This window comes from Melozone crissalis, unplaced genomic scaffold, assembly GCF_028551555.1.
Source record: "Melozone crissalis strain CALT ecotype California unplaced genomic scaffold, PUWL_Pcris_2 ptg000027l_1, whole genome shotgun sequence".
Taxonomy (NCBI): domain Eukaryota; kingdom Metazoa; phylum Chordata; class Aves; order Passeriformes; family Passerellidae; genus Melozone; species Melozone crissalis.
Window position 1 is genome coordinate 5,556,026 of NW_026535805.1, and position 27,577 is coordinate 5,583,602.

The 27,577-nt window shown below is 40.4% G+C and overlaps 1 protein-coding gene across 2 annotated transcripts in view; it reads right to left on the reverse strand.

Moving 5' to 3' along the window:
- Positions 1-27,577, reverse strand: part of HHAT (hedgehog acyltransferase) — a 147,003-nt gene that overhangs the window by 22,877 nt on the left and 96,549 nt on the right. Inside the window, exon 12 of one of the 2 annotated variants that reach the window (XM_054279693.1) lies at positions 7,411-8,104. The exons of the other annotated variant lie outside the window; for it this stretch is intronic. Within the exon in view, the coding sequence (XP_054135668.1) occupies positions 8,085-8,104 (20 nt within the window). The 3' untranslated portion in view covers positions 7,411-8,084. Of the gene's footprint in view, positions 1-7,410; positions 8,105-27,577 lie in introns of those variants that run through there. 2 annotated transcript variants of the gene reach the window in all.

Genomic DNA, 27,577 nt, shown 5'->3' on the forward strand with positions numbered 1-27,577 from the left:
TGCTCAGACATCCATAACTTCCAAGAACACAGCTTCAAGATATTTTTAATCAAACCTAGTTAAGACTATTTGCTTCAACAATGAGTAGAGCTCTGCAATCAATGCTTACTGCATATGTTTCTTTGACAAAACTCATACAATTAAATGCAGTCTCTGCATGAAAACTGCCTTTTAAGAAAAGTTCAGCTAAAAATCTGAATCTTAGCATTTAATTTCCAAAATTGTGATTTACCATGTCAGACAGAAGAAAATTTTTATGAAGAAAATCTGGAGAATTCTGTTTATAATAAATGGAACCAACCAATAAGCATTACTGCAACCAGTCAATTCTGTGACTGGAATGTCAAACTTCGTAGAACACTGGTAGTTAAATTGCCTCACTGAAGAGAAATTACATGGATTTGAAAGGATTATAAAAGGATGAAATATCCCAGCTGTCCTCGTTCTCTTAAGGCACTTTCATTAAAGTATTTGCTGGAGGCAGGGTTGTCCTGATGCTTAATTTCACAGATACTTTAGAGCTATGTAAAGAGTAAAGCTTTTATAGAATGAAAATTTTGAAGTATGGCAGCAAATACAGAAAGTCAGTATCAGAATTTTTTTTTTCTTTTTCAGGCATCAAATCAAAGGGTTACTTGTCTTGAGGCTGATTCCTTAAAAATCTGTTGCGTAAATATCTTGTTTGAGGAGCAAGGTACTGTACTGATCAAAAGTTATTATGCACTTGCAATGTTAAGGTTTTTATTAATTTAATTCATCTATTTAAAATGTGAGTTTCATTAACACCATTAAAAATGAACTACCAAAAAACCAGTGGAAGCAAAAGTGAGAGAGGTGCATTCTCTGGGCAAAACTGTATTGTGAATTTCAATCAGATAAAGGAGCAGAAAGAAAAAGAAGCAGCTGGATCAAGAATTTTTCTTTCTTTTTTTTCTCATGAGCTTGTGCAAAAGCTCATTACCAACTAGAGGCTATTTTTGTAGGGAATAAGCCAGGGATGCTCTCCAGTTCTTAAAGGAAAACTCTACCTGATACTAATCAGTATTACTGGAATGAGATCTCATCACAAACAGGAGTGGAAAGAATAAGGCAGAGCTGCTTTCTCATCAGTGGACTCCAAATCAGATGCTGCATCTAATCCATCATAATACCAGATTCACTCAAGTGTGTGCACGTGTACACACACACCTGCAAGAGGAGATTTTCTTCTAAACCTGAACAGCTAAACACATTCTGCTATGTGAGAACATCTGACCATGTTTACTGATTTTAAAGCATGCCCAGCAAACCTGAAAAGTGAAATAGTCTTGCTCTCTTTCTATTTTAAAGGAAGAACTGTAACAAATGCTTTGTATAGTCATTACTAGATGAAGAAAAAAAATATTTTCAAGCACTCCACAGCAGGGTGAAGTGGTAAGGTGAGAGACAGAATAAAAGAGATCTTTTATTATATTAACTACGTTCATTTCATATTCAAGGGGATGTTAACAGATGCCAATCCAAGAGAAATAACTTCAATTACTTTAATTACTTTTCTTTCAAAACTTTGTATGAAAATGACAAACAGGAATTATGAAACTGATTTCCATATACTTGCCTCTTAGTCCTCAATGAGTGTGGGTTTTTCTCTCTCTCTACATTTTTTTTCCCTTTCAGTTTCATTTTTTTTATTAAACCTGCAGCATGGAACATATTGTCCTGGAAAGGACTGTCATTCTTCTACATCACTGTCAGGAATACTGTATTCTGGTAAAACCAACAGGTTATACAGTGAACTGGCAACTCATTCTCCAGCTATGGCTCTTGTTCACCTGCTGGCTAGTTAATGAATTAGTGCACATATACATTTTCTAGAGAATTCCTGCTTTTAACTGAAACATTTCTTAACATCAAAAAATCCAAGATCAAAGCAAGAAGACAATAATCAAGGAATTTTTTTCCCCTCATGGCTTTTCCTCTCTGCATCTTTATATTTTCAGTCTTTTCTGTGATGATTATACAAAACTTTTTCATATATAAATATACCAAGTTTTGATTATAACCCAGAAAAATGGTTCTCATTATTAAAAAAATATACCATGTGGGGCTTTTTAAAAAATATCCTGCTTCTGAATATCCTGCCTGCATGCTTGTGGGATGAACAAGCCAAGGAAGCTGTTCAATAACCTTTGCCAAGACATTCTAACAAGAAAGGCAGCAGTCAGCATAGTGCTGTTGCCCTCACACACCAAAAGTGCTTCTGCTGCACCGAAAAAAATAAAATTAGTGACAGTTTTCATTGTGCTGCTTTCTGGTAAAGGAAAACTGCACTTTGATGCCAGTTAGCACCGTGATGCTGTTGAGTGTGATGACTCATCAAAGGGGCCTGGAGGGCAGCTGAAGGCTTTAGCAGAACCATCAGACTGATTTTTGTCCCCTGTATTCACTACTGAGTGATCACAGCTCCTCTGCTTTTGAAAGTCTGGCCAGCTTTGCAGCACCCCCAAGTTCTTTGTTTCTCTGACAGCCCGACTCCTCCATGAGCATCCTGCTCTCCACAGGACAGCTCTGGCTGCTGCTGGGTCACCTGAGGCTGCCTGCAGCCAGCCACGCTGCCAAACGCCCTGATGGACAGACTGATGGACAGACACTGCTCCTGGTCCTGCCTTGCACAGCACCAGATGCCAGACTGACCAGGTCACCCCTTGGTTCTCAGCATTTTGAAGCTATTATTAAACTGACACGGCACTGGGAGATGGGGACAGCAGCTGCCTCTGAGGAGCATTACCACTTCCTCTTTTAATTAAATATTTGTATGCAGACAGCATGAGAAGAGCACATCTGCCTGCCAGACAATTAGCAAAGTGAGGATAACAAGATGTAAGAATCAGAGAGAGTGCAGTGAGCTTCAGCCCTGCTGAAATCCTTCCTCTTCAAATAATTGTTTAATGCCTTAAGCAGGTAAGAATTCATCCAGCAATTTGAGTCAGAGCTGGAGGCACAGAGTGGAAACACTCACCAGCCACACAAAAAATTTCCAAGCATGAGATAGTAAGAAACCAATTACAAACAGATATATTTATAGTACATATGTACCTATAACTGGACCAATGTCTAATCTTGCATCTTCTAAAGAGCTACTCACAACTCGTACATTTTGGTACAGACTGAATACCACCAGGAGGAAAGCACTGCATTGGTTGCCAATGGTTGACAAGGCAAAGATTGCTGAAGAACTGCAATTGGAGGAGAACTGTAGGTCACCTGCTGGGTTTTTGCAGTCTACTGTCTCCATCTAGGACTTCTAATTCTTTGCAGTCCTGACTGAACTTCTCTCCCTTTAAAGAACCTGATGCTGAGCCTACAGGACAAAACATTCAAACTTGACATGTGAAAATATGTTGCACTAGGAGATCACCAAAATATCCTGATATTCTACACAAGGTATTTAGTTACTAGTAATGAGCTGAGAACTTTCCTCACCCAAAATATACTCGCACACTGGGGCTGCAACTTTAGACAGGGAGAGCCAAATTCATATAAGCTTTCTGTGGGTGGTCTCTCATTTTAAAAAATCCCAATGAAAGAAAACCTTTTACCATTTCCTACATCAGGATAAAAGAGTAATCCCTGCCCACAAATGTTTGTTTTGAAATGCAAGCTAAGATTTTATTTTTCAATTTAAAAATTTCAAATGTAAATGAAGATTAAATCCAAGGCAAACTCACCTCCCTAGACCGTATCTGACAGGTCAGGAAAACTAACTGCTTTTTGACTAGTTTTAACGCACATTATGACAGAGATTTTTTTGGAGATTCAATACCTCCCTGAGACAAGAAAACCACTTCCTGTCCTGCTCTGGCTTCCAAGAAAGAATCTTCTGGATTAGAACAAGTCCAGCACAGGACACTGGCCAATAATTTCCATTTGAAGTGAAAGAGTGCCTGCTGCCTCTCAGGAGGAAGGGAATTCCAAGCTGTTACCACCTAACTGCTACAAACCTTGCTGTTTGCATCCAGGTCAAAGCATCTGCCATTGCTCTGAAGTGCATCCAAGCAGCCAGGCATCTGGTGCTCTCCAAAGCAGAGACAATGAAGTGTTGCCACTGTCCTATCTGATTGATCATGGAGCTCTTTCCCTGCTGCTCCTCACTGACTCCTCTGACACTGCAGCCCCAGCAGAGAAGTAAACGTGACAAGCACTTAGAAACAACCTGTTAGCACTGTCCTGGAATTAGCAGACTGCCATGAAGAAATGCCCTCAAGCTTCTGAAGATGAACTAAAAAGTGCCTCTTCAAAGAACTAAACAGTTCAAATGCAAAAATTTCATTACTCCCTAGTGATGCTCACATTAAGTAAGCATGAACTGAGAAAGGCCTTCAATATGCAGCTGTGCCCTTGCTACTCCATGCCCCAGCAGAAGCTTGGGAGTGAATATTGCTCATAAGGGGCTGAAAATCCTTCAAGTTATTTTACCATCTCTAGCAGCAAAAAGAGATTTTAAAATGGGTGTAGAGCGTTTTAGCTTTACCAGGCCTTTTATATTTACACACCTTTAGACTCTAGGACTGTATTTTCAGTGGGAACAACACTTAGAACTTGCTCCCACAAGCTGCAGTGCAGTGACAAAAACAGAGGAACAAGGCAATGCCCTGACTCTCAGCTTTAACTGAAATCCAGAAGGCGAGGCAGCCCCAGCGCACTGCACAGACTGTCAGCATGAGCAATCACCTGTGTGCACACTGAAGGGGGCTCTGAGGAGCAGGTGGGTTCATCAGCACACGAGGGAGTCCCTGATGCAGCCCATTGTTAAAGTCCAGGCCCAGCACTGCCATCCACAAGCGGGAGGCGCATGCGCGATCAATGCGCTCATCGCCCCGAGCTTCTCTCATCCCTGTCTGGAAGATTCACTTTGATCACCTTAACACAAGAGCTGACCTTAAGAGGAAACAAGAACAGAAACTGCTAAGAGAGACAGCCAGAGGCACAGCAAAGCTTCCTGTGCAGCAGTGTTACTCACAGCCAGCTGCTTATGATGAGCATCCACACTCTCATCATCCTGTAAGTCAGCAGCACCTGCTCCCCCTCCATCGTCTTCCTGGAGGACACACACACAGCAGGACCATGCTCAGCAGCCCTCCCCAGCACCCAGCTGTTTGTGGCAGGACCTACCCACAGGATATGCCTTGCATGTCAGCCTCCTGTCCTGCTGAACACAAGCCTGCCTTGTACTACTGCCTGCACCGCGCATTCGGCACGTGTGCAGGAGACGCAGCCTCCCTGCAGCGCTGCGTCTGAACAGAAACAGATTCCAGCAGAACTAGCAAAGGAAAATTGGAGGATATTTTAGAAGCTTCTGGTTTTCAAGGATTTAGCAGGCAATACTCTAATCTCTGTGTAGTCCTGAATCATTGTTTATGTTTAAGTGAATGTCAATGGAGATGCATCCACAGAAGCCACATATGACTGCTATTTAGCCCAAATTTCTCTTACTTTGTAATTTTAAGACTCTGTGATTTTAAGACTCTCTAAACTATTGTACCTGGTGTTCAGCTGAAGAAAATGAGAATACTTTAAGAACCGCAGGTAGGATTTTCACACACTAATAATTCATGTGCATACCACAGTTCTTAGGGAGTGTACTACTCCATACATCAGTGGCTGCCATTCCTACAGATGTGAAAAGCCTTAATAGATAAGACATTTCCTGTACTTTCTACCTCCAGTGATTAACCATCCATCCAGCAAAGTTACAATAAACCTAATGTCCTGTTGCTTATTAATTATCAGCTCAACAAGCCATTTAAGCAGGGAAGAAATGCACAGCAAGCTGTTTCCTGCCATCCTGCATATTTGCTGTAACAAATGGCACATTGAACAAACCAGGCAGGATTTCTGAATGAGCATTGTTTGAAATACATCCCTGCATCTAATTTAGGCATATTTATTCTGGCACTTTCATCATAGGAAGCAGGATTGTCTAAGGAAGTCATTTGAGGTGATTGAAAGAAACACTCCCACACTGGTACAGCCTCCCCCAAAGTAATTCCCTTTCTCTGGGAGCTGAGCCCCCAGTATCAAAGAAAGTAATTTTGCCTTTTAATGGGAACTGACTCCAGTGGATGTTGCTGAATTTCATAGTGGAAATACTTATCTTGCAATTCTGTTAACCAATTTAGTATTTGCCTATCTACTTTGGAGACCATTGTTTGAGGTGACATCACTGAAAACCGTGAAAATTCTTCTCATTCTCCCATTACCCAACCTTGTAATTTTAAGCACAGTACCATAAACTAGATATCTACCCTTCTGACCTGTGAACAGAATCACTCATGTACCTTGACCCAGACCACACCTGCTCAACTTTAAATTGCTCTCAAATACCTACTGCCCTCTTAATTCTGTTTCAAAGTTGCCCAGCAGAATTTGAGTACTTCAAAGAGGAAAACCAGAACATGCAATCCATGTCTTCTTTCTGGCTCTGCAACACTCAGACCAATAACTCATTGTTTCCTCCTCTGTGAAATTAAAGATAAGAATTTTCCATTTCACTATATATTCCAATTATTTCTGCACCAGCTAGAAGTTTTGTGTCCTTGATGTAGAACTGATGGGGCTTTGAGCAACCTGGTTTAGTGGAAAGTGTCCCTGCCCATGGCAAAAGGGTTGGAACCAGATGGTCGTTATGGCCCTTCCAACCCAAACCATTCTATGATTCTATGAAATGTAAGATATAAACATCAAACTACAGTAAATCCCATATATGCTGTGGTCCATACAAACTGCTCTTCCTGGAACATTTCCAAATTTACCACGATTCCCATTCACTTTTGAGAGCTCTAATCTGGTTTTTGGGAGTATCTCTCAAGAGGAAAAAATGGCAATGAACACTGGTAATGTGAACCATGAAGAGCTGACCTCACTGTCATTCTCATTTGTATTCAAACACATTGGCATTTTGATTTACCCTGTTTGCAACATCAGTCTGTAGATCAGCCCTGAAATTTCCTTTTCTGTCCAAAAAGGCTGAATGTGTGATATCAAGCATGCAATAGCTCCCTCTCTGCTCCAGCAAGAGCTTCCTAACTTCTCATTTCTAGGTATTAGAGAATTTATATTCTCCAGCACAGAGAATTCCTTGGATACCAACAGGAATTGGAGAAAACTAAAATCAGGTCTATTTTTTCCCTCTACTTCATTAAGTACAGTGGGAATTAAATACTGGGAGCCACACACCAAGGACAACACAACAGAGGTTTTCCTACTTTCACAGATGTAGTCTTTGCTTGACGAGCTCTCTACTGAGCATGAGAACAAGCTAAGTAGATCAGAATCAACTTTTAATTAAACTCAACAGCTTTTCTTGATTCATGTAGGACTTCAAGAACAGACATCTGGCACAAGCTTTGGATGTTAGCATGTCATGTTTACTTATTTCTTTCCTTTGAATTCACATAGATACACACATATGGATGTGGCATGACAATTTTGTTACAACCCCATTTATTTATTTAGTGCATTTGCTTCCCATCATTCTTTATTACTGCTTAAAGTATTTCATCTCAAGGAGAACCTTATTAGAACCCAACAATATAACATATGGTCACATTTGCTGCACTGTACACAGGCTACTTGGACAAAAGAGCAAAGCCATCACAATATATAAAATGCACAGGTTCAGAAGGTGAGTTTTGTTATGCATGTTTGAGAATCCACGTGGGGATTTTTTCTACACAGCCTTTCCAGGGTATTTTCTTCAGAATGATTGTGGCTTGTGCCATAACTTTAAAAGGCATTTTCTTAGATGCAACCAAAGCCAAGGGATGAATACAGGTTAGTTTCCATTCTACATGTGGCATTCTACTGATGTTCTGTATGAGAACATTTCTACCAGTTTTCCATAGAGTTCCCTGTAGTTAAGGGACCACAAGAAGGGCACTGGGGGAGCAAAGCCCTTCCCACTCTAAGAGCAGATTATGTTTGTTCTCACTAGAAGAACCTGAATATACATAATTTTGTGGAACCTAAAGAGATGTACCCCAGAGTCCTAGGGAAGTGGCTGTAGTTACCAAGCCACTCTCCAGGGTATCTGAGAAGTCATGGAATCAGGTGAAGTCCCTGGTGACTGGAAAAAGGGAAACAGAGATTTAAAATGGATAGAAAAGAGGAACCTGGGAACTAGTGACCTGTCTGTGCCTGGTAAGATCCTGGAACAGATCCTCTGAGAAGCTCTGCTGAGACACAAGGAGAACAGGGAGTGATTTGAGACAGCCAGCACAGCTTTACCAAGGGCAGGTACTGCCTGACCAGCCCAGTGCCCTTCCATGGTGGAGTGACTATGGCAGTGGTCAGGGGAAGAGTTACAAATTCATTTATTGATTTCATTTTAACATGAAATGACCAGATTAAAAAAAACCAAAACATTTTTAGAAAAGCAAAATTTGCAGGTCATAATTGTCCTGAAAAAAAGGCCCAAAACCAAATCCAAAGCAAAGAAATTCTACTTCTCTCAAAATAGCACTAAGAATTAAAAAACAAACAAACAAACAAACAAAAAACCAACAAGTACTTAGGAAAGTGAGAACTTAACACTGGCACATAGAAAGGAATGCATTTCCCCCACAGCCTCTCTAAGTCCATTTAAGTGCTCCTCATATGATTATTTCAACCTTCAACTTTCTATTTTCCTTCTTGAGTTGAAAATCAGCTCAAACACAGAGACAAAAAGAAACTGTAATGTTCAACTTCTAGCTAAAGTTACAGAAAGCAAAATTCCTATCTTGGGCAAGCTAGATTTTTAAAAAGCCCCAGGTGCTGGAATTGCATAAAAAACTCAGCTTTTCACTGAAACTAGAGTTTGCATTCAGCCATGATATTTGTTGAAAGCTACCTGAAACACAACTGGACCAAAGCCAATGGCCAAGAAATCAAAATCATGATAGAAAATGCCAATGAAACAAAGCTCTAAAATTATTTTCAAGATATTAACACACCTTGTGCAATCAGATTTTTGGTATTTTGATATTTACATCTGGCAATGTTGAGGAGGAGATCCAAGTGAAACCAGTTTGCAGCTCACTGTAACATGAGATATCTTAATTTGTGACCAAATTAGTTCTTTTGTGACATTTTCCCCTTTAACATTTATTATTATAATTTAACATTCAATGCTTGCTCAATTAAGGGGGGAAGATAGACAGGGACTGCCTCAGACATTTGAAATAATTCCTGAAATTTTAGCCTTTATTTTGAATCACCACTCTGAAAGTACAAGGGAACTACTTTGGAAAGTTAAAACAACAGAAAAATGAGACACTGTTCTTTGGGAATACCAGACTAGTAGGAAAAACACTTAGCAACAACAACAACAGAGGAAGGGGAACTATGTAATTCTGTTTTACATCACATCAGGTTTCCAAGTGAATGTATAATTAACTACAGTTTATTCAAATTTGACTAGTACTGGATTTAAGAAACGATAATGTTCTTTATCACCCTTTAATAAAACTGCATGGCAACAAGAAGTAATGGAGTTAATGACAGACAAAATGAAAATAGTACCAGACCAGCTGATAAACTCCTCTGTACATCATGACACAGCTATTTTCGTCCCAAAGCCTGATTTTGCCCAAATAGACAGATGTGCTGAATGCTGTTGGAAAGCCATTGTCAAATACTATAAAAAAAGATATGAAGTCTGGCTCAGCAGCAGAATTCACACACAAAAACCAGAAGCTGGGGGGGCCAGGGTTTCAGCAGGGTCAGCTGCTACACCTGAGCTGGCAGAGCAGGGCTGGGCCAGCACTCACTGCTTCCCAAGCTGCAGCTCTGCTAAGTGGCATGGCCACCTGCCCCCCACTGCCTGCCAAATGTGTGTCACTGCTAATTATAACCAGTTCAAATACAGCAAAGTAAAGAGAAGCAGGGAGCCCATCATTACACAGAAATACTACAAAGCACGGCCTTATTTTACCTACATGAAAGGCAAATTCTTGTCACTCGATAGCAGCATGAGCAGAATCCCACTAATTTCCATGTCCAAAATCCAGTGAATCTCAGCAACAAAACTCCTGTGGCTCCTGCTCTTTCTCTCAGAATAGATTTATTAGTTAGGTGCTACAGTGAGGTCCTTCTTTCCTTGACTTTTATCAGGTGTTTCAATTGGATTCAATACCTTGAATATAGTGTGGCCTTGTTCTATTTTACCCAATAACTTGCTGAATTTGGTCATAAATGAGTAACTCTGTGAACTCCCCTTATCTGTAGCTTCTGCAGTTTGAGACTCTTTAGAGGACGAAGATGCCCAGCCCCTTGTCTAGGAAGACACTCAATGTGCTGCTTACACACTGTCAATGCATTTTTTAGTTGCTTTTCTACAAAGAAGGAACAATTTCTACAAGGCTCATCTCCTCTGTCAGGCACAGGACTATGGAACAACCCTTATGACCTTGCACTTGTATCTCATGGCAAGACACAATTGAGATGGGGACAAAAGACTTCTCAATGAAATGTTTTAAGGGTGATGGCATGCACTACAGTCCTGCAGCACAGCGAGCTTGCATTCTACTGATTCCAAGCACAGAAAGCAGCATTCCTGCCAGCAAGTATGCCATACTTACAGCAATACAGCCCTAACAGTATTGAGACACTTGGTGCCACTGCTTTTCCTCAGCTCTTTCCTTTAAAGGACACAAGGGTCACTTGCTTGCCCCGCACCTTCTTCTCTGCCATGATTTCTCTCCTTGTCCTCAGCACTTGACTTGATATGAACATTAGGAGTTGTCACTGCCCACCATAACAGACCTGCATTTAGCTCCTCCTTGTCTCACAACTTCTTACGCTCCTTCAGCCTTCCTTCCAACACAGTCTGCACAAGCCCAAGATGCAAACCCAAGGTGTACTGGGTGTGTACTGGGCTTGCACAGCCATGTTTTGGTAGCAGGGGACTACAGGGGTGGCTTCTGTGAGAAGCTTTCCCTGCGTCTAGTGGAGCCAATGCCAGCCAGCCCAAAACAGTGGCTGCACCTCTGGGATCACACAGTTAAGAAGGGGGGAAATCTGCACAACTGCAGCTGACAAAGAGGAGTAAGAACAAGAGAGAACAACAGCCCTGCAGACCCCAAGGTCAGTGCAGAAGGAGGCACAGGAGGTGCTCCCAACACCGGAGCAGTTTCCCCTGCAGGCCATGGTGAGGGTCCTTGCAGCCATGGAGGCCCATGTGGGAACAGAGATCCACCTCCATCACATTACAGATGCCATGCCAGAGCAAGTGGATGCCCAAAAGAGGCTGTGACCCCATGGGAAGAGCATGCTGGAACAGGTTCTTGAAAGGATCTGAATGATGGAGAGAGAAGCCCATGCTGGAGCAGGTTTGCAGGGGACTTGTGACTCCAAGGGGACACCAGAGGGAACCCACAGGATCCACAGGCTGGAGCAGCCTGTTCCTGAAGGACTGTACCCCTTGTGAGAGACCCAGGCTGGAGCTGTTCACAAAGAACTATAGCCCATGGGAAGGACTGACACTGGAAAAGTTCATGGAGGACTGTCCCCATGGGAGGGACCCATGCTGGAGCAGAGGAAGGATGTGAGGACTTCTCCCCTTGAGGAGGAAGGAGTGCAGAGACAACATGTGAGGAACTGACCATAACCCCCATTCCCTGTCCCCCTGCACTGCTGGGTGGGAGGAGGTAGAAAAATCAAGACTGAAGAACAGACAGATGGGGAGAAGGTGTTTTTAAGATTTATCTCTCATTACCCTATTCTGATTTGTTTGGTAGTAAGTTGAATTAATTTTTCCCCTAGTTAAGTGGGCTTTGCCCATGACTGTAATTGCTGAGTGACCTCTCCCACTCCTAATTTTGACCCACGAGCCTTTTGTTACATTTTCTTCCCTGTCAGTTGAGGAGGGGAAGCAACAGAGTGGCTTTGGTGGACACCAAGGTCAATCACCATAGTGTACAGCTTGTTTCCTTCCCTAAGACCCTTTCTGTGCAATCAGCCCTAGAAACACACACCAATGCTGATCAATACCTATCAATGAAATAGGCCATTTCATTAGCCACAGAATTCTGCAGGCAGCCTCTCTCACTGAGTTGGCTGGATGCCACCATGAGCTGCTCTTAAATTCCTCCCCTGTAACTTGATGCATCATTGGCAAACAGCAGAGGAAAAAGACAGGTAGATTGTGTTCACTTCATCATTGATTTTACTGTAAAAAAGAAAGGCAACTTGGGAAATAAAACATTTCTTCAATTTCTCCTTTTTAATATGTGAAATTCAAGTCAAAAGCTAGAAGGTTTTCTAGCATACAAGGCCATATAACTCACAAAGAGGAGGACAAGCACTGTTGACAATAGGATTCCAGCACCTTTCAATATCACTGTATTGGCTCCAGACCTGACACTGACTCAGCCCACACCATGGCTGTAACACCAGCCAGAAAACCAGGAGCTGAACACATTGTGCCTCTCTGCTTCCACATTTCTAAGCACCAGGTTCAGGAGTCAAAGCCATAACTCACTTAAGGTCTGCTGCTGATCTGTCATGTAGATAACTGCCCCAAGCAAAAAGTATAAAATACTGAAAAACTGGGGGGCAGGGGAAGCAGTGATTTACAGAACTCAGTTAATGTGCAAAAATGAAGCTGGGCAATGAAACTTTCAAGAGGCTGCCATTGACCAGAATAAATCAGTGGCAGACAGAAGACTGAAGAAACATCTTTTTATATCACACTAATCAGAGGTGACAAGAAATCTGCTTTGGAAAGGAAGCCTGGGACAGGTCACCCTGGGCAGGCACCAGAGAAAGCCTACAGAGGCATCAGCACAGCACTCTGCTGAGTGTGCATGCAAGGGCAAGCTCAGGAAAGCCCAACAGCACAAACTTCACAGTCTGCTCCAAAGACCCCCAGATCTCCACAGCCCCCCAGGAGCTGCACCCAGTTATAAGCTTGTTCTGTTCCAGTGCTGCCTTGGAGGGGGGAGGCCTGGGGTCTGTGGGATCACTACTGCTGGCAAAGAGCCTTTTCAATGAACTGCTGGAGGTTTTTCTGCAGAAGCAAAATCACATCCTTCCACCCTTGGAAAGGGCATAAAGAAGAGAATATACAATTTTGTAACAATAACTAAGGAATGAAAGTGGGATTGTGCATGACTAATGCTAAGGATGGCAGAGAAGGTATCAGAAAAAAGGTTACAAAAAAGAGATAAGAAAGAAAAGGGAGGAAGTACCTGCAGGATAGGCAGGTAAGGACATAGCTTAGGACAGGCTATAAGGAAATGGTCTGTACAAAGGAAAAAGGAAAGTGAGAATGAAAACAGAAAAGGAGACAAAGATGAAATTAAAAGTCTAAAAAGCAGATATTTGAGCCAGAATAAAGAAGAAAATTGAACTGTGTGTCAACATCCATACACTGCACGCACCTTAGAGGTACAAGTAACAGTTTCAGCCTAGATGCCTTTGCACATAATTTGTACTGTTTTGTTGCATTTGTTAAGACAAAGCTAATCCTCTCTGTATTGTTCCCATTTGAAATTAGAAGCAACTTTTAAAAATGTTGAACAATGCACTAGAAGACAGATAAGCCTTTTATCTGCTATACTCAGCTGCCAGCCTCACCACACAACCACATTTCATTGTTCCAGCAGTTCAAGTAAATCTAAAAGCTAAACTCAAATCTCAGAAACCAAAAATCTATCACAGCACCAGAGACCATAAAAATATATGAGTATGAGAAGCAAGTTGGAGCTTTTCCAATCTGCTCCAGACTGTTACACAGAGTGGTTCTGCAACAACAGTTTTTCACTTGTGATTCATTTTAAACAATAGATCTGAGCCTGTGTAAGAGTTACTTATCTAGTTCATGCTGGATGTTCCTGACAAAATGCATAAGGGAGAGTTAAAAAAAAAAAAAAGTCCCTCTAAAAATGAAAAGATATGCTTTGGAAGTGAATCCTCTGCCTGCCTCTGCTTACAGCATCACAGAACAACACAATCTGCCTGCAGTGGATTTCTCTCTGCTGAAACTAAAACCTTCCAATGCTAACCAAAAAATCCTGTTTGAAGTAACCTCTTCATAAAGCACACTATGCAAGGACTTGTGAAGGTAGTCTAGGACTACAGACTACACTTTAGGTCAGAAGGGTCTCTTATCTTCTCTCAGTGCCATCACCACCAGTTTAGGTTGCTCTGGGCTTTGTCAGCAGAGCTCCACTACCTCTCGGGCCAATCTGTTCTGAAACTTTTCCCCAGGAAATTTAAATTGCATATTCCCTTTTTGCAACTTGTGACTTTTGCCTTTTGTCCTTATTATTATTGCAACCCTAGGATGACTCTGTTCCTGTCTTATCCACACCCTCCCCTTAGACATCTGAGAGAGCAGAAAGATCCCCTCAAGCCTGAAATTTTGCATGTGCACCTGAGATAGAGTTTCTGCTTTCAGTGTTACACCACGGGAACATTTTCAATTTTCTTGTCAAAAGCATTTTGCAATCAGCAGACCCTGGTGTCACCTGCTGCTTGTGCTGCACAAAGCTGCTTGGGGAGCTTTGTGCAGCCCCAGCCCTGCCCTGCCATCTGTGAGAAGGGAGAGCAAGGACAGTGTGCCCAGGAGCCCCACAGCACACTCACTCAGGTATGGGCTTGGCTCAGATAGAAGCTTAATTACATTAGTCCAAATAAGTCATTCAGCAAAACCCTTCCAGCAGACAGCCAAGAAACACGCCCTTGAATACAAACTCATCCCTTCAGAGCTGGTCCTGAATAGGAATTAAGGAGAATTAAAAATGCTTCAGATCTTACAGACACCAGTCTGAAATGGCAGTTGTCTGGATGGCTGGTGGGATTTTGTCACTGTCACCATTTCATGGTCATCCTCAACCTCACCATTCATACAAAGCTAATGTGATACAGTTCTGACTCATCATTACTTTTTTATATATTTGAAATCTCAATAGCTTCCAGCAGCAACTAATTGCTTATTAATTCCACCACAGAAGATGCTGTAAGGGATTTATAGTAATTAATAGAAACTAATCTCCTTTCTCCTACACATGAACTAATGAAGCAGTGAGTGATCCCCAAGCTCCAGAACTGCAAATACAAAGCTGAATTCTGTGCTACCTTTTCCATGGTCCTCAGGAAAGGTACTGGTTCTGTGCATGACAGAAATACAAAACAGTGCTTTCCCTTTTGAAAAAGAAGCCAAGAGAGGACAGTTGCATCCATCAATTCTTCATCCATCACCTTCCTGTCACCTTTCAATTTATTTCTGTCACTGGGAGGAAAGGTGTGTAAATGTAGCTCACAATCATGAACCCCGGTGACTATTTATAACTGCAACACACTCCACCGCTAATCCTCTACAATACCAGATTTATTTACTTTTGCAGTAAAGCTGAGATTCACAGAATTGGCTGCATTTGCTGGGCATTCTTAACTCTGTACTGTACACATTTTTTAGGTGCACTCATGACTAGCAGGACAGGGAGCAGTGGAAATGCAGCTCTCCTTTGTCTGCTTGGTCCAGCCTGTGACCCAACAGGCACATCCTTGCTAACACACCCAATGCATCTCCACTGACACATCCAAAAAACATGACACACCTCCAGGATGCCAAATGAGCTGAGCCCCCTTCCAAACCACAAGCCAATTTTTCCTAAATGGTGAAAAAGTAGCTGCAGAGCAGTCAGGCTCATTTTAATGGAGAGCAGCTGTAAATGCTGGCATGCATAATCACTAAAGGAATGCCACAAATATTTAGATAACAAAAACTACAAACAACTTCTGTGATGACAAAGGTAAGAGTGATAAGCAGCCATGATTTAAAACAAACTAATTATGTCCAATAAATCTATTCTCTTTCTGGAAAAAGAACATAGGAAATTTGCTAAATCTGGTCATGAGCAAAACATACCGGGATGGAGTGCAGCTGCAGAAATGTCAAACTATCCTCACAAGGTTATACTTGACATTCTGGAGGAAATGCAAACAACAAAACTTGGAAGAAGAATTCCTAAATGTCCTTAAAGAACTATAATTAGTTGTTGCAGGTCAAAACTATACCAAATAGCAGGATGGTGGGAAGAGCAACAGGGAAGCGAATTTTGCCTCTTAAACTTTGCCATTAACTGAAGGAAATAAATGACAGGCACTCCAAAATTCAGATGCTGATAGAGTGTTCTGGAGCAATCTAACACAGTAATAATCACATTGTTACACAAAATTGTATGGCTGATTCTTCTCTGCTGCTTCTTTTAAGTTATGGAATGAAATCTTGTCCCTCAATGCAAGTCCTACTTCAGCTTCAATAAAGTTTCATCTATATATTTTAATTTGAATTGCCAGGGGAAAAAAACCCAGATTTTGACAGATTTTTAACACAGTTTAATCTGGGTGGGGGGAGGGGAACCAAAGACCAAACCAATCTACTGTATTACCATGGGTGTTGATTTGTGTAGCTACAGGGCTTCTTCATTATTTCACCAAAAGTCAGAATGTTGTTTCCTTTAGAAAAATGTATTTGCCCTCTGTCTAAGTGGCAGAAATATATTTATAATGTGGAAATTAGAAATTCTAATTTCTAATATTTCTAATGAAATATATTTCAAAACATATGGGTTTTCAGAAATTGTAATTTGTCCACCCCTCACTCACATTTAACATTTCAAGCTATTTTTTCACATGCTGAAGCATCCAGGCTATCTCTCACACAACAGTTCTGTGTCTCCTTTGTTGTTACAGGGTAAAAATTCTGTTGGGCTGAAAAGCTCAGTGCCATGTCTCCAGCAAGCTGCTTTCTCCTCCCTTTTCAAGGGAAAAATGCCATGCTATCAGAACTAGATTAAAAGAAAGCACAGCTCAGTTGCCAATGAAGCAGTGCACATTTATGTTCTGGAGGCCAAAATGGAGAGGCTTTCTGCTCAGTAACACTGACCAGGAATATGCTATTCTGTACTAATTCTGGCACTTTAACTTGAAGATCCCTTAGCTTGGAATTTTGCCACTACTTTTCTACACAGATGAGCTGTAATAATCACTGAAATTAGAAGCATTGCAACAGAATGATTATTTTAAGAAACAGAAATTTGGTAGCATCACAAATTAAGAGATAAATCCAGAAAAGTAATCACTGTCATAAAGGAAAAAGATGAATTCTTGGAATAAGTCCATAACATTTCAGATAAGTTATCAGGAAACAGCAAGGTGCCCTGTGAACTCACCTTTGGCCACCACTCTCCATGAGACACAGAGGGCACTGCTAAGGCAGGAGGTTACAGCCACCAGAACTGAACCAAACACAAAACCAACAAAATTTTAAAAGCAGCTCCAGCACATCAAATTCAAAAAAAGTTATGTACAAGAAGGTTTCCCCAGGGCATCTTATAAAACACTTTCAGCTTTTTAACACTCCTTTCCTCTGTTTGAAAACTTGAGCATTAAGAAATTTTTCAGACAATATTCAAGGGAAACTTCTACCTGACTGAAACACACAGGTAACTTCAGACACCTGATCAACTCTGAAAAGCTGCTGTGTATAAATTAGTGTGTGGTAGCTACCTCATGAGTTTTCCCTCATTTTATGGTAAGTAAAAGGAAAAATGGCAGAGCCATTTCAGTTTAAGGTTTTGTGTGTTTATAAACATATGCATCTATTTAGATCATGGTTACATCGGTGCTAATATTCAATGCCTATTAATGTTGCTTTTCCTAAACAAAACTGCAGATTAATAATGGTCTAATCAAAAGGTATGTTTTCAGTTCCTTTCAATTAAGTAAAAGCAGCAATGACCATGTGAGCACTCCTACTCTAGCTCAGTACAACAATGGCATAACCAAACCTGTTCCTAAACTGTTCAGCATAAACCAAAATGTTCAATCAGCCTCTCTGTACAAAAGCTCTGGGACTGTTACAGGAGCTTCTTCAAAACCAAGCACTGGACTACTCTCATAAAGTAAAACTGCTTTATCACTTCACCTGAAATTAGCCTACAATAAAATGATGTCAGGCAAACATTTCTCCCCCCTCCCTTAGTCAATGATAAGACAGTTGTATTCAAACCAATTCTGCATGGGTAGATATTTCAATTTAAAACATGGAAACTTTGAAATCACCCCATTGCAACTGGGGCCATATCACATCACAGGGTTTTGAATGAAATATTAACAGCACATTCTGCAGCACCACTGAACATGTGAGCATACTAGTTTGAAGATTTCACACTGGTGCTGTTTGCTTCAATGAAACAAATTTGGTGAGGAATGAGATTTATAATTTCAGCTGCTATAAAATTATCAGCTTCTTCAAGCAGCCATCAAAGGATTAAATGAAGTCCTGTTATTTCTTACATGGTGAGGAAACACTCACTTCCCAACAGAAACAGGGTGAATGATGAAAGTAATACAAAGCACTAATGCCATCTTCAACAGATACTGTACCAATCCAACAGAGTTAAAAATCTGAGTAAGCTATTTGTGCTTCACACAAAAATCCTCCCTATAACATCTATAGATACTTGGTATCACCTCTGAGAATGAAATTCATTATACTGAAATCTCCTTTTGTGCTTCTTAAATCCCTTTACTGATTTACTTCCTCCTGAATACATTATCTAAAAAATAATGCCAGTAGTGCCAAATAAGTAATTTCATTATTCATTTGTATGCTATTCAGCCTCTTCAGGCAGTTTACTCTTCAATGTCCTCAAACTATTTTGATTCTTTTGTATCAAGGAGATACTTAGGGTGATATTGGGACTAGGAGGGCTGACCCATAGAGGTCATGATATCCTAAACAGATCTGTGGCAGCTACTGCAGAGCAATATTCCTGGCAGCCTGCCAGTCAGCCAAGAGAGATGGAGCACCCATCACACATCCTCCAGCCAGAGTGAATCCTGATGCCTTTCAACAGCCACGAGGAAAATCCAAAACCGTCAAAAGGGGCAATCCATTAAAGAATTTTAAAAAATAAAAGTAGTCATAAAGTAGTCAAGCCTTTAATTCTTCCCTGGGAATGACTTTGGAAAATGATTTCAAATGATTAAAATATGACCAAAAAGAACAAAATAAGGGCAATTTGCCTCTTTTATGCCTTGCAAGTAGAGTTCCTGCTAAACACAGAGCTCCACTAATGTCTTGTGGTATTTCAGTAAAATGTAGGTGTTGATGAAGTCAAACTCATGTATGTTTTTCTTGAGTCAGCTCTGCTAATAATAATGATAATAAAGTCTCAACCCACTAGTTGGTTTATTTGCTCAGGGAATTAGGGAGAGAACATACAGGGAAGAACATTGTTAATGACATTACCTGTTTGTAAAAATCTGAGATGACTGAATATGGCTTAGATTTTACTCCAGATGACACTATTTGTAGGCGAGGACTTTTTAATTTCTTCTAAGGGTTTTGATTTTTTTTTAAAGGGAAATTAGAGAGAAATGCATCTAAAAGGTGTTATACTTTCTGATGTTCCTCTTCAAAATGGTGGACTAGCAGAGAAAAAGTCATTCTGCGCATGATAAATGAGTATTTTTCGGTTTAGAAATCAAGGAAAAGAACAAATTATCAGAGGTAGCACAGCCAGAGTGAGTGGACTTTACATCTTTCCTAGGCCTTAGCTGGACTTCATTAAATTACAGTAGAATCTATTGCATCCTGCAATCTTCAGCCTGCTGAAAACTGCTGTAATTTGTTCCACATTTCTGCAGAAAATGAAAAAGATTTACAGCTGTTCTAACCTCTATCACCAAGGAAAAAGTTGTCTTCATTACTGGAGAGTCCAAAAAGCTGTTTGTCTCCTGTTCATCCAACTTCTTTCAAGAGAAAAACCTGGACAAAAAAAACCTCTGTTTCCAGCATGTGAGCTTTGATTGCTAAGTCCCTCTAACAAAAATCCCCAAGAAAAAGCCAGAAATTCCACTTTGTGGAATTCCAGTTTGTGTGAGCTGCCCTCCAGTGCCAAGACCAGGCACCTTGCTGGGGGGATCCTCAGCAGCTGTGGCAGTGCCAGCCACACAAGCTAATGCAGCCACAGGCAGAGGTGAATCTCAACTCTGCTTTTACAAATTAAAAATGTTGGTCTGCATTACATTTTTAAGCAGGTATAACTTATTCATTCAACACAATGTGCTCTTGCAGCCAGTTGCCAATCCCACTGGTACCTTGCACTGCACAAAATGCCATCCCTGTTCCTCCTGCTGCTTTGCAAGGGGACTTTCTGCTCCACAAACCAGCCCAGTAAGAGGAACTGGACAACAGCTTTTCTCCAAGCAAAGAGTGAGAGCCTATGCACAAGCCATGGAGGACATCTGCAAAGATGGAGTAGGTTCAATGCGGGTCTCTCTTCAAGGTTCATTTTGCATAAATTTACGTTGTGGAGAAATTGGCTGGATCTGCCTTGCTTCCATTTCTCTTTTTTTGGTCCTCCCTCATAGTCATTGGCTTCTTTTCATCTCCATTGGAGCTTAAGAAGGAGCTGAGAATACAGCTCCATTTCTTCGGAACAGCAGTCAAAAGAATACTAATTAGTGTTTGTCTTTTGTTGTTCTCACAATTTAGTTGTAGTTAAGCCAAAATATCTGAGACCTTTGTCAACAGCAGAGGAGTGCAGAGACCCAACACATATTTATAAGATAAAGAAATAATGACTTCTTTCTCAGTTTTACAAGAGAAATGAAATCCTGCTCTTTCTGGGAGGTATAACATTATGCACCATCAAGTATTTCCCAGCATTTATGTCCTGCCCTGTGCACAAGGACATTCACTGCAGTCACTGTCAGCACCACACTCACTGATCTCATTTGCAATGGCTCTCACTGTAATGAAAGCTTTTGCTGTCCTGAACTCTCCAGACCTGGTCCATTCCCTCTGCATTTCTGCCTTGAACATCTGGTTCTGGCAGCTACCCTGATACCCGGGACCACAAGAATACTGACCTTCAAGAGTGACCATGTACTAAAACTTGGTCTGACCCAACGGTGAAAGAATATTTGCACTTTTAAAAAGACTATTGAGTGTCTTCAGCAACAGCTTGGTTGTAAAACTTGAATGAGTCCCATCTAACTAACAAATACTGCTTTCTCTGTTTTTCTGAATGCTCATCCAAGGAAAATGAGCACAGACCCTCCATAGTTAGCAGGAAACTCCTCTTCTTGACTGGAAAGGTGAGCCACTATCAGTGTATCACATGGCTGGTCTGATGCAAAATATTAACTACACAGCTCAAATTATACCCATTATGTCTTCATGGAAGGAGGATTTAATGAATAGGACCCAGGACTGCTGATTTCTCCATCTATTTGTGTCACTAATTTAATATGCAACACTGGCCAAATCACATTTTGAAGATTGTATTAAACTGGTCACAATAGTGTTGACACACCTCAGTGAACACTGTGAGGGCTTTAGGCATGTGGACACTAAAAATGTACCAATACAGCAGTCTTCTCTCATAGAATTTTGAGTCAAATAATGTTAAGAGGCCTTCTGGAGGCCACTGATGGTTTTACCCTGAGGGTCTTGATGACCCTTGTTTTGGCTCTATGTGCTGAATTACAGGGCACTTTCCTGCACTAGTCCTGCAGATCTCCTGTTACATCTGATGAAATGGTAACACTCTGGGTAAGAAAACTATGGAAAAGAGAATCTCATTCTGCTAGGATATATTTATCCTGAGTTGGAATACAATAAACTAGAGTGACACTGCTTTTGCTACTCTAACTAATATACAAAACCCCATGTAAATTCGCCTCCTGGCACATCCAGATGGGATGGACATTTTTCTGGATATTTTTCATAGTTTTCATGAAAGCTGCTGTGGTTTCAAGTGACCAAACTATTGACAAGAGCAGGAGTTCAGTCTCCAAGCTTATTCCACTCCTAGAGAAATCTGCAGACCCACCATGATATTGCTGAGTTTGTGTAAACAACAGCAACTTTCTCCAATCCCTTCTTCCCAGTTGTATATCAGAGGCACAGAAAAAACTATCAGGTGGTACAAACTGTCAGGTGCTCCTGACCTGGAAAAATATAAAGTGAAGCAAAGGTGAAAGTCTGTATGTACTATTAGCAGCTCTCCAGAGCCTTTCAGCATTTCATTTTCCACATTGGTACAGGTTGACAGTTCTTAAAACATTTAAACATGCCATTTGGCCAGAACTGTGCAAATTGTCACCTGTCTCAATGCTGGGTGAAGAATAAGATATCCACAAGTTGGACTTCAGATGTCATGAATAGTGCCCCTGTGTTAAAGATTATGTTGTTGCAAATATAGGATTGAATTTCCTTTTTGCTGCAGTAAAAAAGTACCTGAAGCAGTGTTTATACGCAGCAGTGAATGTATACATATATATATATATACACATATATGTGTATGCATGTATGCATATATATATATATATATGTAACATTCTAAACTGTGTTCAGCAGACATGCTAGAAAAAGGATCACTGTTTTAACCATTTTAAAACAAAGATAATAGTTAATAGCAACTGGGACAACATTAAGATTCTCTGATAAGCTAGTTTTCAACTATTTAATCTTCTATTTGTTAAATAGAAGATACCTTCACTATAAATAATAGACATAGGGACTGGCAGAGCATTATAGTCAGAAGATTCAAGTTTAAAACATTTGCCGTTATTTGCAAACTACTTCTCACTGCAGAATACATATTAACCTGCAGGTAATGGAACAGTATACCTAGAGTTTTCCTTCAATGTTAAGGACTACTAAAGAAGATGTTTTTCCTTCTGAACAATACAACTACTTCAGTAACACCTTGCTACTATTTTCCAAGAGCAAAAAAACCCTCTTCAACAACAACACTCCACACAAGTACAAGGATTTGAGATTCTGTTCAATCTAGATGCAAGATAAATCTTTATTCATACATAAAAGTCCCACCATAAGGAGAGTTTTTATGGATACTTTAGTATAATACAGAAGTCATTCTTCTCCAAGGATTGTTTTAAAGCCTAAGTTAGAATTTGCAGATGGATTATTATATTTGATTGAGGGCTTAGCTGTGGGTCTAATAAAAACCACATGAAAGAGGGCAGAAGGGATAAAAATCAATAGTCCAATGTTCTTACACAACTGGGAGGATGGATGCTAACAACACAAAAAACTTATTGTGTTAGTTACCAGTTTTTGGTGCAAGCTGCAAAAATAAGGAAGTAGCTTTAAAAGAAAAATCAATTATGAATCAGTTATTAACAACAGAGCATTTTTTCTGCTTAAGATGCCTAAACAGAGGCTGGGCTCTGTAGCTTCAAGTGAATCACACCATTTATTGCATGCCCTCAGAATGGGCAGGAATACACAAGTTTGGCAGCTTGACAGAGATTTGTGGAAAATCTCTGTCAGGTATCTCAACAAGTGTCAGAAATAAAATGGATCTTGTTAAAGCATGGATAGCCAAGGCATTTGTAACAGGCTTTTAAGCTAATCTACCAGCAGTGAAAATTCAACACCTACAAACACAGCCACAAGCCACCAGGTCACTACTGGGCTTCAGTGCATGCTCACCTTAGATCAGGAAATCTAGAAGCAATAAATGAGAAATGAAAAAGATAAAATGGAAGACAGTGTATTAAATAAAAACTATCCTAGTATTTGAAATCCATTACTTTCTTGGAAGAAATATTCTTGAGGAATTTCTCTGCTCTGAAAATTGTCATTATTTCACTGCCGATTGAACTGCAAGCATCAGATGGAATTTGCAACAATAACTGGAAATGCTTATGATGATCTCTGACTGGCTTTAAGGCATTAATATTTCTTGCATTTATTTAGCCTAATATCTCAGGTACATTCCGTTACTCAAAGATGGGTGTATATGCACTAACAGAAAATTGTAATATTTCTGGGATTATTAAATCAATTCTGGGAACTGTCCCATTTAGTATTCTAATTCTATCTGATCTCACAGAGCTTAGGTAGAGTCAAACCATGCACTTCATGTATCCAAATGGTCATCAGGAGTCACCCCCACGACAGCACTGGAGAGCACTGTACCCCAGGGGTGCAGCCCCTGCAGGAGACAGAAGCAAGGTTTCAGGAGACAACAGATATCTCTCCATTGTCTCAGGGGAAGACAGTGCCCAAAGAGATTAAAAACTAAGCAGAGCCACATGCTTCCCTGCTCATCCATCCTTTACAGGTACCACACTAAGCTGTGAGATTATCAGTGACTGGTGTAGCACTGAGGGAAAAAATGCAGCTGTTTAGGCAGGAGACACACTTCTGCCTCATGGTGCTTCCCTGGGGACAGCAGAGCCGTGTGTTCCACCATATGGTGCTGCTTCTCACTGGGTTCGATCATGTTCACATAGAGTTTGCTGCATTCCAAGTTCAGCATGAACTCAAATCCCAGCTCTGCAGAGTTCCAGGTCTTTGCTGGCTGGTGCAAAGTGCCTGAAGAAAACATGTCCCAGCATGCAATTTAGTAGTAAATGGAATGACATGAGGTAGAAGTCATTTTACAGAACTGCCAGCACTTAGAAGGGTGTAAGTCTATAAATTTTATTGAACACGTACACAAGGCTTTGCTCTCTCCCTCTTAAAAAAGCCCAAACAAACACTAAACAAACCCTCCCCCAAAACCTAACAGTCACAACAAGGCTGAAACAACTCATTTTTTTCTGGGTTATTGTACTTCTAGCTTCACTTTTCTTTAAAGCAGCAGCTATTTAGAGATGGCTGAAATAAGTTCATTCAGAGATTAAAAAGAAAAGATGCTAAAATAGTCTGAGACAACAATTTTTGCTTGTTTACCTAGATGAAATTATAAGCAAAACAGCATTAGTGTAAAAATGCAGCAGAACTGTGCTATAGCATAGTAAAAATCCTCTCAGACTTCCTCAGTAAGAAAAATAAGCTCTTAAGTGCTTCTCATGCCTGTGCACAGCGAACACTAGTTTCAGGAACAGATCAGCCTCCTCTGTGGCCCATGCATCTTTACAAGAGGATTGTTCTCACCTCTGACTTCACTGGTAGAGGTGCAAGAACCAGAATGAAACCTGCTAGAATTCTCAATATCAAGCTGATATGCAGAGCTGGCATTTGGGGCAAAACCAAAAAGGTGTCTTTTTTTTTGCTATAACTTGAGAAAATTTGATCTAGCAGGCTCCAAGTGGCAGTAATTGTGGAATACCACAATGCTGTTTTACACTATTTTCAGGAAATAAACAACTTAGAAAGTTGTCATGAAAGTCTCAATGATTGCAAAGATAAATACAGCTGGTGTTCCAATTCCTGCTGTGAGAAGGTTACTTTGTGTGTGTAGGAACTGTTCTCTCAAAAAGCATTTGTTAAAAAAAAGTGCGAGTCAGGACTAGCTCAAATCTGAGGACAAATGAAAGGGGCTGACAGACAAAAGAAACAGGATTCAATGACAAGATAGAAGTAGCACCTACAAGACTCCTGGAAATTTCTGAGTACAGGAAAAGAAAGAGATTACATCATTCCTCAGAAAACTTTTGTTGATTGTTGCAGGTATTAGCAGAAATAATGTCTCTTACTAATCAGTCACATACATGACACCACAACCATGAGTTCATTTATGTATAAATTTCCCAATAAGCACAGGAACCACAGTACTTGAAGTATTCTATACCCAGCTATGTTACTTTGGGCCACTGTGAGGTTTTTGATATGTATGGCAAAAATACAGGGGAATGAGAAGGCAAAGCTGAATTACCCACTGATGAGCAGCCATGAGGTCAGGGCAGTTTTAAGCTTTTTGACAGAAAAATTGGTTTTGTTCTTTTTATGTAAATGCTATGTTTAAGGCATAAAGAGTCCACACATTCAAACTGCTTCAGCCTCTGAAAGACTATGCTAAACCAGCACATGCTGACCTGCCACACCAACAGGGCAAGTGTGTTTGGTGGCATCATTCATTCCAGCCCCCACACTAAGCATGTTGCCACCAGCAAGGTTACATCTGTAAGATGGCCTTGGCCAACCTACTGCAACAACTGCTCATCAGACCATACTGTACTTCACTAGCAACATCACAACAATTTGAAAAAGGTTGTATGAACCTTGCCAAAGTCATTGAAAATCTGGGGGCATTTTGCCTGTGATCAGCAAAGCTCACAAAGTAGCTTTTGTATTTTTATATTGTATTTTTAAGTTGTATTTTTATGAAAGAGCTGCACATTGATAAGAAGGCAGCACAATGTAGGAACAACTCCCCATTTTCTGTGTGCAGAGTAGCTTATTTAGTTCTGTAAGTCAGATACAGCACAATGGACAACAGGGAACTCTATGTGCAGTCATAGTGTGCACTGCCCTACATTTTCTTCACTTGCACATGCACTATGTAAAGCTTTAATTAGATAAAAGCTTTAATAAGCCTTTAAAGCTTATTAAATAAATAAATAAAGGCTTTAATAAGATATATGAAATATAGGTTATTTATGACTGATTCTGTCCTTGGAATCATATTGATCCCAGCAGATATGTCTGCACATATTCTGGAACTTTCTAGACAGAAAAATCTTCCTGTATTGATCTGGTTACAGGATGAGGTCCTAACAATCTAAAACAAAGACAAATGGTAAACTATTGAGATTAAACAGCAAGAGTTGAATTTAAACATAGCAATGCTCCAACACTTTTCACATAGAACAGTCTCAAACAAACATGATTCAACAGAAAATGGCAGAGCACACTTTACTGTTTCAACTCTGAAGAAAATGCCCCCAAAAATATGTGAATATTTACTTTTATACCGCTGTCATCCTTTGGGAGGTGAAGGAGGCAAATACTGCCTCCTTATTGCTTATTAATTTTTCTTGGTATTTTGCCAGTTCACATCCCAATGAACTGCACCCACCAAGCAAGGTCACATAAACGATTGCGAAAACGAGTTTCCTTTGTGCATGAAGAAGAATGAATCACTTAGAAAAATGTGACATCTTCAGTAATACTTCTGCCACTATGCAATATTACTCTAAATTATGCAATTCATCAATACAATATTCATAAATGTATTTTTGGAAAAAAAAACCCTAAGTAAGCTTCTGCATAACAGCAGCAAGTGGGATTTCTCACTGAAATTGAAAATCTGGAGGAACAATGTTGGAACCCAGGGCACAGGGAATATTTCTCTGCCTGTCCTGAGAAGTCCTGATCCCCAGGGAAACACTGCTTTTAACCTTCGTCCATGGAGGCCTTTCAAGACTTTGGGATGAACTGGAATCCATGAGTGTGTGAAATAGATAGTACTGTCATTTGTTACAGGGTGAAAAACTTCAAAGTTTTGGGGTTTTAGTGTGGAGGTAGATGGAAAACAAGATGGAAGATTTCAGGTGTTGTCTGATCTCGTTCTTGTTCTTCATCTACTCCCTTTTCTGCAGCGTTGGTATCACAGAGTGATCGGTTAAAAAGTGCCACAATCAGACAAATAATTAATTACTGGTAGAGAGGTAGAAATAAAATACATTCTAAGAGTTAATTGGACAAAATAGTTTTAAAAGACTTTGAACCTGTGTGTCTTGTGACTTTTGGTGCCTTTCTCTTCATACATTAAGTCTGGTATGTAGACAGTGTGCTGAACTGTTGATAAGAGAAAAACAAGCAGCAACCTGAAGACCA